General features: G+C 36.9%; 1 protein-coding gene across 1 annotated transcript; it reads left to right on the top strand.

Moving 5' to 3' along the window:
• Window positions 1-422: 422 nt before the first annotated feature.
• Window positions 423-15,484, top strand: grin3a (glutamate receptor, ionotropic, N-methyl-D-aspartate 3A). The gene is made up of 10 exons (XM_016440198.1): window positions 423-994; window positions 4,130-4,179; window positions 5,547-6,240; window positions 9,827-10,877; window positions 10,989-11,134; window positions 12,477-12,592; window positions 12,701-12,852; window positions 13,470-13,634; window positions 13,795-13,865; window positions 15,054-15,484. The coding sequence occupies exons 1-10, from the start codon at window positions 423-425 to the stop codon at window positions 15,382-15,384; spliced, it is 3,348 nt and encodes a 1,115-aa protein (XP_016295684.1). The 3' UTR covers window positions 15,385-15,484.
• The last annotated feature ends 3,307 nt before the right edge of the window (window positions 15,485-18,791 follow it).

Genomic DNA, 18,791 nt, shown 5'->3' with positions numbered 1-18,791 from the left:
CATGATCAGATTCAGGATAGAATACAGGCTTGCATGCAACAATAAAGATAAATGGAATTTGAATTCGTTTCATATCCTTGGACTTCCTTTACGCTGATCTGGAGAATATAATCGCTTTTGGGTTTTTACAGTCACTTTGCATTTTAGTCGCTGCCTTTTCACCTGTTTTGGAGAGCGCGTAAAAACAACACCCTCTTGAATATTTTGTCCATAAACGCTTTTGAGATGAGCAACGAGTGTTTCGAGCCGCGTTGGACATGTGCACTGCTGGCGATCCCTCAGAAGCCCGTTGGAGAGGAGCGCAACTTTGCTGCGTCTAGGAGATTCACCGGTGATCCATCATCTATCCAGCGCTGTGCAGGAACCAGCGGGCGCGCAGGTGGACTCGGATCCCGTCGTTTGACCGAGGCTTGTTTGGAGTGATGCCGGGCTCTTTGATCTGGGGTGCGCTGGGCAGGTTGGTGTGGCTCTCCTTACTTGCGCCAAGCGCTCTGATAATGATCCTTGTTCCCCCAGCATCTCTGGCGCATCCACAGCCATGTCAGATTCTGAAGAGGATCGGACACACGGTGAGAGTCGGAGCTCTGCACCTGCAGCCTCGAGTGTTCAGACAGGATTCCCTCAGGGGGAGAGATCCGGACTGGGATGCAGACAGAGAAACGTGGGGAGAGTGGGACGCGATCACCCAAAGTAGGCTCGAACAAGGCTGGAGGGGTATTAGGACTAATAGCTCAGCGAATAACCCCCACAAGGCCTCCAAAAGTAAAACCGCACTCAAACAAGTGGGTCCGGATGCTGTGTTTCTACCTCGAGACTCTGTTCTACTCGCTACAGAGAGCCTCAATCGAGTGGCGGGGCTTTTACCCTACAACCTCAGCCTTGAGATAGTCATGGCCGTGGAAGCAGGACTTGGAGAATTACCTGCTTTCTCCTTTTCCTCCTCATCTACACCTGCCTGTGGCGATCCCGCAACACTCAGTGATTCAAAGCTTTGGTGCAACCTGCTGCTTCACAAATAAATGTGTTTTCCCTTGTGATCACTTCATATGTGTCAGCATGTCAGATAGAAAAAAAGATGTGTTTGTCACATACATGATATTACAACTATTGGCATATTTTAAATTAAGAATGAGCTGAGCATATGGAATGATTTTAAACTGAATATCAACACCCAAAATTGAATTGTCACCATCATGAGACAAAATCATTTTAACAAAAATAATTATATAACTAAATAACATAGCTGTAAAATGTTTGTCTTTTTTAAAATTAACATGAAAATACCATATACAAATAGACACATAAATACATTTAATATTTCTGCATTGCATAAGTTCGTTATGTTATGACTTGGTTATTATAACGTTATAGGATTATATTTTTTAAATTGCAGGCTGGTGGCATTAGGGGGGAGGGAGTCATAGTGAAGTATCATTTTTATAAACCAATAAGTAAATTACATTTGTCAAAACTAATGACAGGATGAAGTTGTTGAACATGTTTTATCCCACATTCTTAAAAATATAGGTTCTTTATTGGCATCTATTCCAAAATGAACCGTAAACTGTGTTCCATTTGTGTTTATTTTCATAAAAAATATTATATTAATGTTTACATTTATAGCACTGAGGCAGTTCTGGTCTGCAGCTGCATACTGTATAGTTTCTGGAGAGCTCAGTTTCTTTCATTTAGAAATGTAAATGTTGAGGGACTGCGCAGTACACAAGTACAATTAGAGGACACATGTTTGGAACTGAGGAATTGGATTGGAATTATGAATGAATGATCAACAAGTAGTTATTAAGTTTTTTTGGATTATAAACAATACACTACAGACAGAGAATGAATGCATGACGGCACTCAGTGATTCAAAGCTTTGATGCAACCTGCTGCTTCTCTAATAAATGTGTGTTTTCCCTTGGTTCTTTATAGTGGAAGAAGGTTCTTCGGATTATTATTATTATTAAATAAAAAGGTTCTTTTAAGAACTGACCCATGTTCTTTGAGGAACCAAAAATGGTTTATTTTATGACATCACTGCAGAAACCTCCTTTTGGTAGCTTTATTTTTAAAAGTACCCGTCTCGTATTTAGTGCATAAATCAGTGCTGCTATTTATTAGTACAACTGTTTTCTTTAAACTAATAAGTTTGTTATGACACCTGCTGGATCAGTCTAAACCACAAATAAAACATCTGTTTAGATGGTGACACATCTAGCTGTTTGCATTCAAAATTTGTTTTTCTGAACACCCTGAGGGCTGAGCTGTTTGATATCTGATCTTTTGAAGTTAGCACCATCTTCTGGTCAGTTCTTTGTTTACATGGATCATCTAAGATTTCTCAGATTTCTCTGTGAGCTCAGAATCAGTGTCTGTTATCTGTCCAAATAGCAATCAGTCTCTCAGTGTGCTCATTACTGAGCTTTACTGATTTCTGATTTATTGATTTCTTTACTGCTTTCTTTCTTAATGAATGAATGAATGTCTGTTTATTAAAACATCAGCAGCAAAACAGCCCAAAGGGAAAATCATTTATTTATTTATGTATTTATTTATTTATTTATCTACTTGTTTATTTAATTATTCGTGTATTTATTTATTTATTCATGTATTTATGTATTTATTTATTTATTTATCTATCTATTTGTTTATTTAATTGTTCATGTATTTATTTATTTATTTATTCATGTTTTTATTCATTCATGTATTTATTTATTGATTCATGTATTTATTTATTTATTTATTTGTTTATTCATGTATTTATTTATTTATTCATGTATTTACTTGTTTATTTATTTATTTATTTTCAGTTCAAGTACAGTGGAACTGTTCATTTCGGAGTTAATAGTTTAATGAATTGTTGACTACATTGTTAATAACATGGAATACAGGACACTATAATTGATCACCAAGGCACCATATAAACACAATACATATTTACTCTATATAGTATATTTACTGTCTCTTAGTAAACATTAAAAACTTTATTTCTGCATCCAAATTTTTCTTTCTTTCTTTCTTTTTTAAGTTATTAATGTTTTGGTTTTATTTGTGCCCATCTGGTCAAATTTTGCTGATTTTTAAAAATAGAATTATGTTATGAAGGTAACAGTAATAGTTTCCACTGTAACACAGGCGACAATTAGATGTCTATATTATTAAGGATCATTATAACAACTATATTATTCCACAACGTTGGTGGTTTCATCATTTATCATTCTCAATCCCTTTTGGGATATTTCAAGGTTAGGAGAAGACAAACCAAAGGTCCATCAAGCTACTCTCCACAGGCCTGAAGAACTGTGGTGTATCAAATTACCCATCTTTATCCATTCATCTTCAAAGCTGCTGAAAATGCACATAATTGTATCACCCTCTAGTGCTTTTTTATGACACAGCAGTTATATCTTACGGAGCCCCGCGCATGGCATGCAGGAAAAAAATAGTAGGCTAAATAGTGCGCACGATTTACTAATTTGTTCCCTCGATTTGCATGTTTTAGTACATCGAGGGAAGGAATTAGTAAATCGTGCGCATGATTTATTTATTTTTTTCTTGCATGTCATGTGCGGGGCTCCGTAATATCTGGCTGTATCCCAGCTTGCAAATCATTTAATGACACAAGCTCCCTCAAGATAAAACATACTCCGGATGAAAACCTCTATGTGTCTCTTCTTAACTTGTTAGTGGTACTTATTACTCTCCCACTGGTTTGGCCAATTAGTTTTCATGACAACTCTACAGAAAATAAGTCAGACTTTGTTTAGACATCTTGAAATAAATCCCTGTAAAGCTTTTCCTTAATCAATTCTGATTAGCCTGTGTTCTGCCATCGCATAACTGCAGCCCCAGGGGAAATTAAATGGTTCAGATAAACATTTCATCTGGCAGTGTCTGTTAAGGTCTTGATTTCCTTAGCAGGACAATGTCATTTAATTCATGGGTATTATATCATTAAAACATTGAGATCCCAGACCTCACGCAATTAATGTTTCTGGATGTCCTAAGTGGGCAACGTTTCCATATCTGAAATACTCTACATCTATATTTTGATGGGAATGCCTGAGACTCAATAGAGTTAATCAGCACTTTTGACTCCTGCTCAGGGTTTCCAGGTCTTTAAAACCAGCCCAGTTGTGTTCAGGGGGGAAACGGCTATCAAAAATTCTCCAAAATCGTGTTCCAGGCAGAGTTTCACATGGACTAAAAAAAAAATCAAGCAGTGGCAACAGTATAAAAATAGCCAAATTCTGCAGGAAAACCGCAGACTTGGCAACACTGCTCCTGGTCTTTATGCTCCAAGAGCTTGTAACACTCCAAAGAGAAAGGAAAAATTTAAATCACATCATATGACCCCTTTAATGCCCATCATCAAGTAACAGGTAAATCAAACAATTGAATTAGTATTTTGGTCCATTGACCTATATTTCCTAAAATTTCAACAACAACAAAAATAAGCAGATAATTGTGGTTAATTGTATGCATTTTGTTTTTGGACAGAGTAACATGATGTAGTCAAATATAAGTAATAAATGCTAGTTCAAAGCATTTGAAGATGCCAATTAAACAGATAAACAAAAATTGGCCTGATTTGACCATTTTCAGAGGATTCATCAACTTTCAAATGTTTTAAACTAGTTTGAAATGCTGCCCCTCTAGGTGCATCACAAATGGAACCAGAGAGTGCTTAAAGTAATTGTTTTCAGAAGCAAAGAATTGCACACTTGGACATCATGTTGGAAATCTTAATGTTTGTTTGTTTGTTTGTTTTTTCTCGGAGGAGATTCTGCTTCAGAAATTCAATCTGCAAACAGAAGGAGACTGTCCAACAAATCATGCATTACGATAAATATCTGTAGGGCTTAAAACTCTCGCCTTCCCTCTATTTGGCAGACAGGAAGAGATGTGTAAAATCAACTAGATGGAGAATTGCCTGAAAGAGTAGTTGACCAATCTGTCTTAAAGAAGCACTGTATAATTAGGCTGGTTTTAGACATACCTGAGCCCAAGCTCATGTTTCTGTCGTGTTTTTTTTTTCTTTTCTTTTTTTTTCAAAAACAGCTAGAATATAACTAGTTCTTGAGATGTGTTTTTAAAAGTTTTAACTTGACATACAGTCTTAAAAATACTAAATGGCCTAAAAAGGCCATCTGCGTGTATTAAAAGATGCATTCACAGCATATTGTAATAACCGTAATTATTAAAGATGACAATCTGAACGTTTTACTCTGATGAGTTCACATCCTCGGAATCCGAATTATTACTGACAAAATGAATGTGTGTAATTTGAGTTACAATAATAGTCATTGTGCAAATAGCTGATTAATAAACTTTTATTTAGTTGGACATTAGACATTAGTTATCCAGCTTACGAGTTGTAATTACAAGTCCTAAGGACGTAAATGCTTTTTGCAAGTTATAATATAAGGATGTTTATAATGCTTATTGCAATTCAGCCATAAATCATGATTTGATTCTTGCTTGTCAGTGACAGATGTTATAAAAAAAAAATCTAAATGAACTAGTTAAAATTACCAGTCAAATAGTTGGATGTTGGATGGTTGATCAAACAAGATGCATAGTAATGTACATCCATCTCTTTGCTATGATAACCACATTTGTTTCTTCTCAACAGAACTCTCTTCATTTCCAGATGGCCATGCAAAATCCTCAAACCTCCCAATCAGATCTCATCTTCTCCCTGCTGTCCATGAACAACTGGTATGATGTCAGTCTGGTGATGTGTCAACAGATGAACATTTCAGACTTTGTTTTCTTGCTCCATAACAACTCCAAATTTCATCTGGGGACAGTTCTCAAGCTATCCACCAACAACAGCTCCAAAAGTGACTTTCAAATGTCCCTGCAAGTTCAACTGGAGTCCATCAAGGACTCAACATCTACCATAGTGACCTTTGGATGTGACATCAGGGATATAAGGAGAATCTTTACTACCATTGCAAAGTTTGGTCTGATTCTTCCCGATTACCACTGGATTATAGGAGACTCTCAGAATGTGGAGAAATTACGGACAGAGGGGCTACCCATGGGCCTTCTTGCACATGGTCGCATGGGTGAGCCCTCACTGAATCATTATGTCCAGGATGCTTTGGAGCTGGTGGCACGAGCGGTGGGATCGGCTGTCATTGTATCTCCAGAGCTGGCGCTGATTCCTGGCATCACAAACTGTCTGGCAAGACTTGAGACTAAAAATCTCACATCAGGAACCTTTCTGTCCAGGTATTTTATTTGACACACTGCTTGATATTTCATAATATTTGTGTTGTTTATGTGGCATCACATGCATTTTTTTTTTTAAAAGTTGTCATTCACCGCCAGCATTTTATCAACACTTCAGTGTGGGCGGCTTTCATTAAAAAAAGCACAATTTTGAGCAAAAAGCTGAGAAAATTGCGTTTTTGTCAAAGACTATGTCCGAATCAGATTCAGAACGATGATCAAAACATAGATGGAGTAGATCATTCTCATCAACACCCCCAAATCTTGCACGGGCCTAAACCACTTCCTAGATCGACATTTCATTCGGTAACGTTAGGCAGTTTTGATTTGTATGCTGTTTAATGCTTGATGCTCTTGCTATTTTAAATATGCATCTGCTTACATATGCGATTGCTTGTTTCTGCTTCTTCTTCACCATATTTTGATCCAGAGATTCAGTACTCTTTAAAGGGGTCATATGATGCGATTTCAATTTGCTATTGACTGTTCAAATGCGGAGTTTTGCACATGGTGTGTGTGTGTGTGTGTGAGAGAGAGAGAGCGAGAGAGCGAGAGAGAGAGCGCGAGCGAGCGAGCGAGAGAGAGAGCGCGAGCGAGCAAGAGAGAGAGAGAGCGCGAGAGAGAGAGCGAGAGAGCGCGCGAGAGCTGTTACACCAAATACACAAAATAATGATCTTTAAAAAAGCATCATATGACCCCTTTAAGAAAATGTGTAATAGCGCCTCCTACTAGGGGTGTGCACAAATAGTCAAATATATTTGAATATTCGATCTGTAATTATTATTCGAAAAATAAAAAAATCACAGAATGTCGTCGTCCGCCTCACGAAGTTTGGAATTACTTTGATCAAAACGATCTTACTAAATGAGCTTATAAAATTAAATACATTTTGATCAAATAAATCAGTGAAACTGAGTATATATTTTGTTTACATGTTTTAGCTAAAAGGAAACATTGAGATATAACGTTACGTTGTTGTAGAACATTGTTGTGTCTAATGCCTAATCATAAACTTGTTCAGAAATGGTGACAAAAGCTTGACTATTAAAAAATAACGTATTTATCATTAAACGTTTTTTTTTTCATGAGCCCAAATATTCAAATACTATATTTTTTGAAAAATGCCCATCCCTACCTCCTACCGTATACCAGTGAAAATTCCGTCAATGGTCAGGAAAGTATGAAAGATATCATCAAAATAGTCCATCTGCCATCAGAGGTTCAATCTGAATTTTCTCATAAATCAGTTATGATGTTCTTTGGTAATGTAAATGTTATTTGCTCATTTTATGTAGCTGCTTTTTGAATAACGGAGTAAACGTAAGCTTTATGATTAGTAACTTACAATTTTTCTATTAAATTGTTATCATGTTAAATACAAATTCAGTCATATTAAAGGGATACTCCACCGCAAAATGAAAATTTTGTCATTAATCACTTACCCCCATGTCGTTCCAAACTCGTAAAAGCTTCAATTTAAGATATGTTGGTTGAAAACTGGGAGCCTTGTGACTGTCCCATTGACTGTCTAGTAACTTACACTGTCAAGGTCCAGAAAAGTATGAAAGACATCGTCAGAATAGTCCATCTGCCATCAGTGGCTCAACGTAACGTTATGAAGCGACGAGAATACTTTTTGTAAGCGAAGAAAACAAAAATAACGACTTTATTAAACAATTCGTCTCCTCTCACCGTAGCGCCATTTTGGAGAATATCCGCTGAAGGCAAGCAGCGTACGCTCTTTCTGTGTCAGCCGCGCCACATGGATGCACAGTTTTCGTTCAAATCAAGACATAAATACACGTAGAAAACGTATCCTTGTGTCGCGGCTGACACAGAAGAGCGTACGCTGTTTGCGTTCAGCGGATATTCTCCGATGTCTTTCATACTTTTCTGGACCTTGACAGTGTTATTTACTTAGCAGTCAATGGGACCGTCACAAGCCTCCCGGTTTTCATCCAAAATTTCTTAAATTGTGTTCCGAAGACGAACGAAGCTTTTATGGGTTTGCAACGACACGGGGGTAAGTGATTAATGACAACAATTTAATTTTGGGGTGGAGTATCCCTTTAAGAACAATTATTTATTGTGCATATTTATTCTGCATATTTTATGAGGAGTATCCTTTTCATCCACAGTCAAGAGGAGCTTTTTCTGAATATGTCAACAGAATTTAGCAAAAAGTTGTTTGAAAACATTCCCACAGCAAACAAGAAAAGGCTGCAATCAGTACTGTGAAAAGCAGTAAGACATGACATTAGGCTGGTGGCAGACGCCCAGAGACACGGCATATCAAGAGTGGTTTCTCCAGCACTGCACTGTCAGGAAACAACTTCACCAAGTTCCAACCAAACTACCTCAGGGTTTAAATTTCACATGCTCTCCTATCATTACTGATTTAAAATGGTTACCGTTAGCTTCACCACTGCAGAAAAAAATTAAAAAAATGAAATTAAAGAAAGAAAAATACAAGACTAATAGACTAAAAGTAATATTCCGCCTAGGCCATCAAACTGACATCATCAGAGAAGGAATGCCATTCCAGAGCAGAAAGATTAGTAAGACAAACAATTTTTTTTCTTTAGTGGATTAACTAATAATCCACTAAAGCGCAAAGTGCAAATTAATTGTTCACCTCAAGACTAGCAATGTGCGCTAACAGAGTAGTGTCAATTTTGATTTCATGCGGACTTTAAAGACAAAATGACAAGGCAATCACACGCACATTTAACTTCTGTACTGCTACATATTTTCAAATAAAATGGAAAAAAAGGAAAAACCATTAGTGTTAGGTAAGCTACTATGAGTTTTTAGATTTCCAAGCTAATAATAATTTGAGGTTCGTTAATCTCCAGATGAATGCTAGTAGTAAAAGTGACATCATCTAACTAAACTGCAGACATTTAAGGTGCAGTTTATTTTAAGTATCTCATACGATATAGCCTAGATTATCTTTTGCAATTATAATAGTATTTATTTAAACAAAAATGTGACAAGAAACAGCACATGTTGCTGGAAAAAGTTGCCTTTAGAAAAGCTCCAGCAACTACGGCCATGCTACTGCTAATGTGGCATGAAAGTCAGTAGCACCATTTTAGTTGGCTATTGTGGTAGATACTGTTTAAATACATACAAATACATATAAATAAAACAAGAGTTTTGTTTCAGAATAATGTGCACTGATGAATCATGCACAATAAAGGTCAATTCACGCCAAGAACAGTAACTAATGATAACTATATGTCCAAACCAACAAAAAATATTATCTGTTATTACAAGTGTGCATCAAGCTCTTTAATGTCAGGTGGATTCTGATTGGCTGTAAATGTTTATCTGCTGGGGGGGGGATGTCCTGAAACTGGATGGTACCATTCATCTGTGTTGATACTTCTCTATTGTGAAAAGAATTTGAACGATTATTCAAATTTTATATTTATCGTCCTTGGTGGGAACGGACCTTTAGATCAGAGAAATATTGTTATAAAAGTAAACCAGGTTCATTTTGGTTTGACATTTCATTTGTCAGAATTAGAATGGATGAACTTCTATGGTTTGGACTGATATATGATTTTCTCTTAATTCTTAGATACATGGCCAACATGTCTTTTGACGGCCTGAGCGGCTACGTCAATATTCAAGAGGAATCTATCATCGTCTCTGAAAGCCATCACTTCATCTGGAATCTCCAGCATGACCCAGTAGGCAAGCCCATGTGGACGCGTCTCGGCAGCTGGAAGCAAGGCAAAGTGGTTATGGATTACGGTGTCTGGCCTAATAAGAGACAGTCTCAGCCAGGAGCGGACTGGCAGCATTCCTCACGTCTACACTTGCGCGCCGTCACCCTGGTAGAACATCCGTTTGTCTTCACCCGAGACGTTGATGAAGAAGGCCTGTGCCCGGCTGGCCAGCTGTGCCTTGACCCCCTAACAAATGACACAGCCTTTTTGGAAAGTCTTTTTCAGAGTCTGCAAGGTGCCAACGACAGCGTCCCCATGGAGTTTAAAAAATGTTGCTATGGATATTGCATTGATCTTTTAGAGAAGCTAGCAGAGGACATGGGGTTTCACTTCAACCTCTACATTGTGGGAGACGGGAAATATGGAGCTTACAAGAACGGTCGCTGGACAGGGCTGGTCGGGGACCTCATGAGCGGGGCGGCACATCTGGCTGTCACTTCCTTTAGCATCAACTCAGCACGCAGTCAGGTCATTGACTTCACCAGCCCATTTTTCTCCACCAGTCTGGGAATCCTCGTCAGGACTAGGGATACGGCCGCACCTATCGGCGCCTTCATGTGGCCCCTGCACTGGAGTATGTGGCTGGGAATATTCGTGTCTTTACACGTGACGGCCGTGTTCTTGACCTTGTATGAGTGGAAAAGTCCTTTCGGCATGACTCCGAGGGGAAGGAACAGGGAACGTGTATTTTCTTTCTCCTCTGCACTAAACGTTTGCTACGCAATTCTATTCGGCAGGACTGCCGCCATTAAGCCACCAAAGTGTTGGACCGGCAGATTCCTCATGAACCTCTGGGCCATATTCTGTTTGTTCTGCCTTTCAACGTACACTGCTAATCTCGCCGCTGTAATGGTTGGTGAGAAAACCTACGAGCAACTCTCAGGTATACATGATCCCAAGGTAAGAGTAACTTGTGTTTATCATTTTCAAATTATGTCAAAATGACTGGCAGGCTTAGAGGTTAAAAATACACTTCCTGGTTGATGAAAATGGTCCTCTTGCTTTTTCAAGCTCCACCATCCATCACAAGGTTTCCGCTTTGGAACTGTTCGGGAGAGCAGCGCTGAGGACTACGTGAAAAAAAGCTTCCCAGAGATGCATGAATACATGAGACGATATAATGTCCCTGCAACCCCTGATGGGATAGATCATCTTAAGTAAGTCGTAATCGTTATTGCAAAGTGGCATCGATCACTGAAGCAGCACTAATTTACTGGATGCCCTCTACCATGTCCTTCTTTGATGGCTTTTGCCTTCTTGCAGTGTCATACAAATCCATGTGGTTCCACTGTACAAGACTAGGAATTAATTGACTTGTTTGACTAATGTTTGGACTGTGTTGAAAAGACACTTTCTTACTCATTGCATGATCTGGCTGGCTGCAAAGCACACATTTTACATGCAAAACACTTATTGCTACTCACTGCATGATCTGACTCACATGCATTGCTGGAATGGTCTGAACAATACATGCAAAACATATATTCATACATATTGAATGATCTGACTCAATGTGAAGTATTTTAAATATCAAGCAATCCATATGGCAAAAATATTTTCATATACAGTATATTTTTAAAAACATTTTAAAATCTTGGATGTTTAAAAATAGTCACATACATATAATTTTAATAAGTTTTACTTATATTTGCTCTTTTATTTTCAATCTAAATATATTTGTTGTCCAAAATATATTAAATACATTTAGCATTTTCTAAATATACTTTGTTATTATATATTTAATTTTGTAATATATGTATAATGTTTAAATTAAATATATTAAGGCTATATTTGAAAAAGACATTTCTTTAAGCTGTATTATTTCTATGTTTCTTGTTATTGTGTTTTTGTTTATTTCTCAGAAGTTAGGGACCAAAAGAAAAAAACATAGAACTTACTTAATTGTAGAAATGACATAAAAACAAATAAACTAAGTGCCAAAAGTTTCCAGATGTCACTTGAGTGTTCGACAGGCCACACTTAACTAAATTTAGAAGAGGTTTTCCTCCTTTCATATCCTCTGTTGCAAGTCTGAAACTCCTCTTTTGAGTTTCCACAACCTTCGGGACATGATTTGATGCAGTCCTCAAATCAGACCACATACTCCAAAATATTGGCACAGTGTATAATTCCTTCAAGCAGGGCAGAATGAACAGATTGCAGGAGAAGTAGATGAAATTTGCAATATTTTCCTAAGAAGGTTAGCCAGGTCTCTCCTTTTAAATCAATCTAGCATGTGTTTTTGCAAGATAACATACTTTTTGAATTGCATAGGATAAACAAGGATGTTACTGCTAGTAGTAAATTGTGCTTATGGACTTTCCGTGTTCCCTTCTATGAGTGTGTATTTATTTGGTTCTAGTGGTTCTACTGATTCAACATCAATACCAATTTTAAAAGTTCTTATCGTGACTACATTGTATCGCCATAGTCAAAATGTCTGAATGTATCAAATGCATGTGTCATTATATAATAGCAAACTGCTTGATGCTATTCCAGGGATGATCCCCAAAAGCTGGATGCTTTTATAATGGACAAAGCTCTTTTAGACTATGAAGTGTCTATTGATGCAGACTGCAAGACGCTGACAGTGGGAAAGCCTTTTGCGATTGAAGGCCAGTAAATGAATGCTTCTCACTTGTTATTGTTTCTACAGTAAGTTATGGAGTGAATGAACTACTGTGCACATGCTGATGAAATATACATTTCCGATCTGTCCACAGGCTATGGCATTGGGCTCAAACAAAACTCTCCTCTGACTTCAAATATCTCTGAGTTGGTCAGTCAGTACAAATCTGATGGGTTTATGGACATGCTGCATGATAAGTGGTATAAGGTTGTACCCTGTGGTAAAAGAAGCTTTGCAGTCACAGAAGTGAGTCTGATCTATCTATCTATCTATCTATATTTATTTTTCTTTCTTTCTTTTTGTTTCAAAAAAGAAAAAGCGTACTGACCCAACATGTACACTGAACAAAATTATGGGGGCAAAAACAAAAGTGTTGCGTTTATAATTTTGTTCAGTGTATATATAGAGTATTATATTGTAATATATTACATGTAAGATTAGATACAGCTACTTTTTTTTACATCCAAATACAACATTATATTCTAATGAAAACTACTTTATAAATTACTCTATCATTTTGCTTCTGTTTTCAAATCTCGCTTTCGTCATCGTTTACTAACCCTCATGTCATTCTAATCATGTAATATTTTCTTTCTTTATTCAAAAATGTATTGTTTGATTGTTCAATTCAGTAATGATAACTATGATTTGTTCCTCATAGAAGACTTGGAATAGAGTGCACAAATCATTCAACCTATTTTGTGATTAAATGGTGTTAAACTTTGTTTGCTATTAAAAATGTCTACTTATGTAGACATCCCATTTTGTTTCTTACAGAATAATCAGAACAATATGGGGTATAATTTCATTTATGGCTGAACTATTGCTCTTTTCTAACCTTGACTTTCTGTTGTCATCCTCAGACGTTACAGATGGGGATAAAGCACTTCTCAGGGTTATTTGTCATGCTGTGTGTTGGAGTGGCCCTGTCTCTCCTCACCACACTGGGTGAACACATCGTCCATCGCTGGCTGATACCCAGAATGCAGCAGTCATCACAGCATAAGTACTGGCTCCACACCAGTCAAGTAAGTTCATCTGCACAATTCCACGCTGGTTTTATTACAAATAATTGCATGCCATCTTGGTGACATGTTGTAGCATTAAAGGAATGCTTTGCTCATTACACACTTTGTAATTCTCAACGCTAGTTTTCTTAAATAGCATTTAATTTAATTGGTTTTTCAGCGATTACATCGTGCACTTAACCCGACTTTCAAAGAAGACAAATTACAGACAGTTGCAAAACCGGAGAAAAGGTAAACTGCTTTCATAACGACTGAGCTTTTAAATAATGTCTAGCATTCAAGCAACATTGAATTGAAGTGCTAAAGTGTCATTCTCAGGAAACTTTGCTATTTCAGTGCATTATAAAAAAATATATATATATGTAAATGGATTGATCTTTCTGACATCATATGAATCAAACAGAATAAAGTTTCTCTTAAAAGCTTCACCAGTATTTCATTATGTTTACACTTACAATAATAACATCGAGTTGTTTAATATGCTTTACTTATAACTATATATGTATATTTAAAAAAAAATAAAAATACTGAGCACTTCTGATAGATTATTGGTAATTAAAGACATCTTTAAAGCAATATTTGACTTTAAAGTCATTCCAAACGATCAGTGTTATTTATAAACTATTATAGTATTTATTGTTATTTTTGTATAAGCTTTTATATTCAATTTTAGTTTTAGGAATTAATTTATGTGCTTTTGCCATTTTTATTAGATTTTTTTTCCATTTAGTATTATTTTTATTTCAGTTTTAGTCATTTAGAACTTTAAATAAATTAGTAAATTAGAACTTCAATTAAGTATTTCATCAAATATTCATATTTTATTTTATTTCAGCTTTATTTCCATTACTGAATAAGATTTTTAGTAATTTAGTAAATCAGTCATTTAATTTTAGTTATCAACACTGCAACCAGTATGAGATTATTTTTTGAATGAAACACACAGAGATATTCTGAACATTGCACGTTGCTATTTTTTTATTTAATGTCATGAACTGGAGATTTCAAGCTTCAAAAATGACATAAAGCACCATAAGTTTGTAACAGTTTTACAGCATTACAAGCCCTTTGAAATCATTATTTGTTGTCATTTTGTCAGACCAGTTTTGTGAAACAGATCAGGCAGTTCACTGCATCTCTCATGAACATTTTCAGAGATCTGTTATTCACCCAAAACTATTATATGGCTTCAGAACACTTGGTATAACACACAAGTAAAAATAGATCAGTTTTGTTGCATATGCATGGAAAAGACCAGTCAAGATTTCACTTTTTGTATTGTACAGAAGAATGACATGTGGAATGACAAAGTTGTAAACGATGATTTTCATTACTGGAACAACTATAACTTTACAAGGCATCCTTCCCAAAATTCTATTTATATACTGATATTGTGATATCATTCTTGTCCCGATTAAGCTGCAATGTTGGAAACAACCAGCAAATGCCGTGGAACTCTTTGGGAACCTCCAACTGCAACAGACGAAAACTGTCCAATCAAGAGGGACAACAAAATGACCTGGAATGTTCTCACTGTAAAGAGCTCCTGTCCCCAAAGGACAAGAGACAGCTTCCGTTACAGGCCACATCGAACGGAAGAACCGACTTGCTTGGCCTTAACCCCACAGTACAGGAACTGACGGACCTGGAAACACAAATCCAGCTTATCAAAAATCAATTACAGCTTGCCATGAAGAAGAAAAAAGAGCTGGAACAGTATCAGAAGACAAAGACTTCAACCGAGTCCTAGACTCGTGGGAGATTTGGCTGGAGTTTTATGGGTTATATTGTTCAAAAGCTTGGACCTAGAGGTTGATTATTTCAGTTGCGGCTCCTAAGGGAAGCAAGACTTTCTCTGCACATTCTCTGAAGTCCTTTTTTAGTCTTTTTTTTTTATTCCTCATTGAACTGAACTTGAAAAAAAGGACAGAAGAGAAGAAATTAATTCAAATATAAAAAACTGGATATAAGCAGTATGTATTTCTGTATTCCCAGAAGTTAAATTCTGAGGATACCTTGTTTTTATGCGGCGATGTGGAAAAAGACAGTACGTAACTGCCTAAAGGGAAGACATTTATGTTTCAAAATGATATTTATTTAAGGTGTCAAACTGTGATGTATGATAGCATCTCCTGCATATTGATACACAAGAGCTGAGAAAAATTTTAAGAAAGCCACGCCGTCGTCTCTTGAGATGTAACGAGAAGGTGTTAACCTTGAATTATGTTTCTATGAATTAAAATGGCTTTGAGATATATTTCTGTGAGATTAAGTTCTTTCAGATCTTCTCAAACTAGTTTCAAGTGTCCATTTGCAATATAATGATCTGTAAGAGTTTTGACTAAAAGATAAGATCTGGTGAGATGATGATGAAACAAATAGCTCTGGTTTACAATTCTGACTCCAAATAACATTTACAGTTCCTTCATTTTTTTAAGTAATATTTATAAACAAACAAAAAAAACTGTGTTGAATATGTTAATTTTAAAGGAGTCTTGAAATGCAGTTTCAGATTTTATATGGTTTCTTGGGGTTAGTTCATAAAGTATGCAAAGTTTCTTTTTTTTTTTTTCAAAAAAAGTACAATATTTGTAAAAAAAACAATTTTTTTTTTTCTTATTTCTTATTTACATGTAATTCAGGCATTTTTTTTTTTCGGCCAAACCTCTTTCTCTTAATATACTTGAAGTACCCCATAAGATTGTAAAGTAATATGTTAGTAATTATGTAACATGTTCATGATTCGCTGACGTTCATCATTTTTAGTAATGGATTTATTTTGATTGTTGTTAAGTTAAAATTATTTATTTTAATTTGACATTTTTATGATTTAATTCATTGTTAGTTTTTCATTACACTTACGAATCTCCTGTTCCTTCACAAACCCATGTTTGAGAAAACTTGACATAATGTAATGTTTAATGCGCTGTTTAATGCATATTTAATAACGAATGCAATATATTTTCTTTTCTTTTTGTATTTTTATATCAATATGGTACAGGATTATCCTATTTAAATCAATGTGATAAACAAGTTAGGTCAAAAGTAATCTAAAAGTAACCAAAAAGTAGTCTGATCATGTAACCTAAAATGTGTAATGTAATGGATTACATTACTAATTACAATTTATGTCATGTATGTAATTTGGAATCAGTAACAGACTACATTTGTGAGTAATCTACCCAGCACAGCAAATACTGTATGTCTGAGCGCGATTCAGATCCCAAGGCAGAAGAAACTGAAACAAGGAAGCACAATTGCAACAGTCTGTTTCAGCATGATAATTGCTGTTGCTTGCTTATTTCTCTGTAAATAGTTTTAAATGTACTATTATTACCCGTTGTGTTACAAATGACTTGGGTACATGTACTCGGGTATATTGATTTTATTAGCAACACTCAAAGAATGAGACACGTGATGTCTTAACAGCATTAACCGCTGGTTTGATGCTTATTAAAAACACGGTGTAAGATTACAAATAAATGTGCTTACCTGCGTTACCTTGGAGGACAAAAAGCTTGGCACTGCAGAATCTTGTGAAAAACCCAGTAGCATGTTTAGAATAATTCACAAATCAGTCCGTTATGAAATGTGAAGAGCACCACATTGAACACATTCACCACAAAACCTATGCAGGTAAACACCAAAAGAGAGAGAAAAACTGAGAGATATACTTGTTTGGAAAGGGTTACAAAGCCATTTTGAAGCTTCTTGGACTCCATCAAACAGTGCAAGCCTTTCTAAATTTAAAGGACTCAGGGTAGGGGTTATTGGGAGACATCATCTGGAAAGCTTCAAAAGATATAATACGCCTAATAAACCTTTAAAGAAACTACAGGGATCTCTAGCACCAAGTTCATAATTCAATAATAATGTAACATGCAGGAGGTTAAGCAAGCAGGCAGGGATGTGGATCTATGTGCAGAAGTAACAAAGTAAACAAAAGACAAGGAACACTGGAAAACAAGGAACAGAAAACATGAGCAAAACAGCACCATTACATTCAACAAGTGACAAAGCACAAGAGAAACAAGGGCTATATATACACATGAGACCAAAAGAGACCAATGAGTAACGAAGGGAACAAACAAGGAAGGGGGTGTGGTTAATGAATTACTATAAAAACTAACAGGGGTAACCATAGAGACAAACGAGGCAGCACAGCAAACAGTGCAAATTACACACAGGAAACATGTAATATAGCCCCCACCTAGGCAGCAGAAATCAGATGCTCCAAAACAACAGTTAACAAAACAGAAAACAACAAAAAGTCCAGGAGGGTGGTGGAGCGGAGGCGGAACAGGTGAAGGGATGGTGGGCCAGGGCCATAGAGTGGAAGAGGGCCTGGAGACTGTGGTAGAGGAAGGGTGGACCAGGGTGGAGGAGGCAGAGTGGGTGACCAAGGCGAAGTAGGAGGAGCAGAAGACCACCACGGCAGTGCAGGTTGAACTGTCACATAGAGCACAGAGAGATTAGTAATGGTCTCTTTAGTTGTAACAAAATGGGCAGAGAATTCAGGGGAAACCTCCATGGTTGTTACTTGACAGGCAGAGAGTTTGTAGAAGACCTCCTTGATGGTGACAGGACAGGCAGAGAGTTCAGAGACTGCCTCCATGGCCGTGACAGGACAGACAGAGGGTTCAGAGATGGCCTCCGTGGCCGTGACAAGACAGGCAGAGGGTTCAGAGATCGTCGCCACCGCCTCAGGGGAATCTGCAGCGGTTGCCGCTGCTTTGGGAGGACCTGGAGTGGAGGCTGCTGCCTCAGGAAGAGCTGGAGAAGTGTGTAGAATTGTGTAGGGTTCAGTAGAACAACTGTGAACTGCGGTCAGATGAGATATTGTGAGGCGTATGTCAGTAAAAATGAATTTTCCTGTCCTGTCAGTCGTTAATCTGTGCTCATAACACGTGCTCTTCAATTGGATGCCCAAATGCAGTGGTGCACGCTTATCATTTCATATTGAATAACTGAATATTTGGGTTAAACTGTTCTGGATCAGTGTTGTAAATACAACTTCACCACTGATTTCTAGTCGTGTCCATTTTTGGAAAGCCAAACAAAGTAGTTTCGCTTTCACAATGAAACACAGCGTCAACCACACGTGACGACCCCGGGCTGGACTCTGCTTCGTCCACGGTGAAAGCCGATCAGGCGATC

This window comes from Sinocyclocheilus anshuiensis, unplaced genomic scaffold, assembly GCF_001515605.1.
Source record: "Sinocyclocheilus anshuiensis isolate Anshui unplaced genomic scaffold, SAMN03320099.WGS_v1.1 scaffold3, whole genome shotgun sequence".
NCBI lineage: Eukaryota > Metazoa > Chordata > Actinopteri > Cypriniformes > Cyprinidae > Sinocyclocheilus > Sinocyclocheilus anshuiensis.
Note: the sequence above shows the minus strand (reverse complement) of the source record. Positions and strands in the feature narration are given on the sequence as shown.

What these genes read in the sequence shown, in the direction of transcription:
- grin3a (XM_016440198.1), top strand. Translation starts at nt 423, where the DNA reads ATGCCGGGCTCTTTGATCTGGGGTGCGCTGGGCAGGTTGGTGTGGCTC. An exon ending in GATGGGATAGATCATCTTAA is followed by an intron (nt 11,135 to 12,476) that starts GTAAGTCGTAAT and finishes ATGCTATTCCAG; the next exon opens with GGATGATCCCCAAAAGCTGG. An exon ending in GTTGCAAAACCGGAGAAAAG is followed by an intron (nt 13,866 to 15,053) that starts GTAAACTGCTTT and finishes GTCCCGATTAAG; the next exon opens with CTGCAATGTTGGAAACAACC.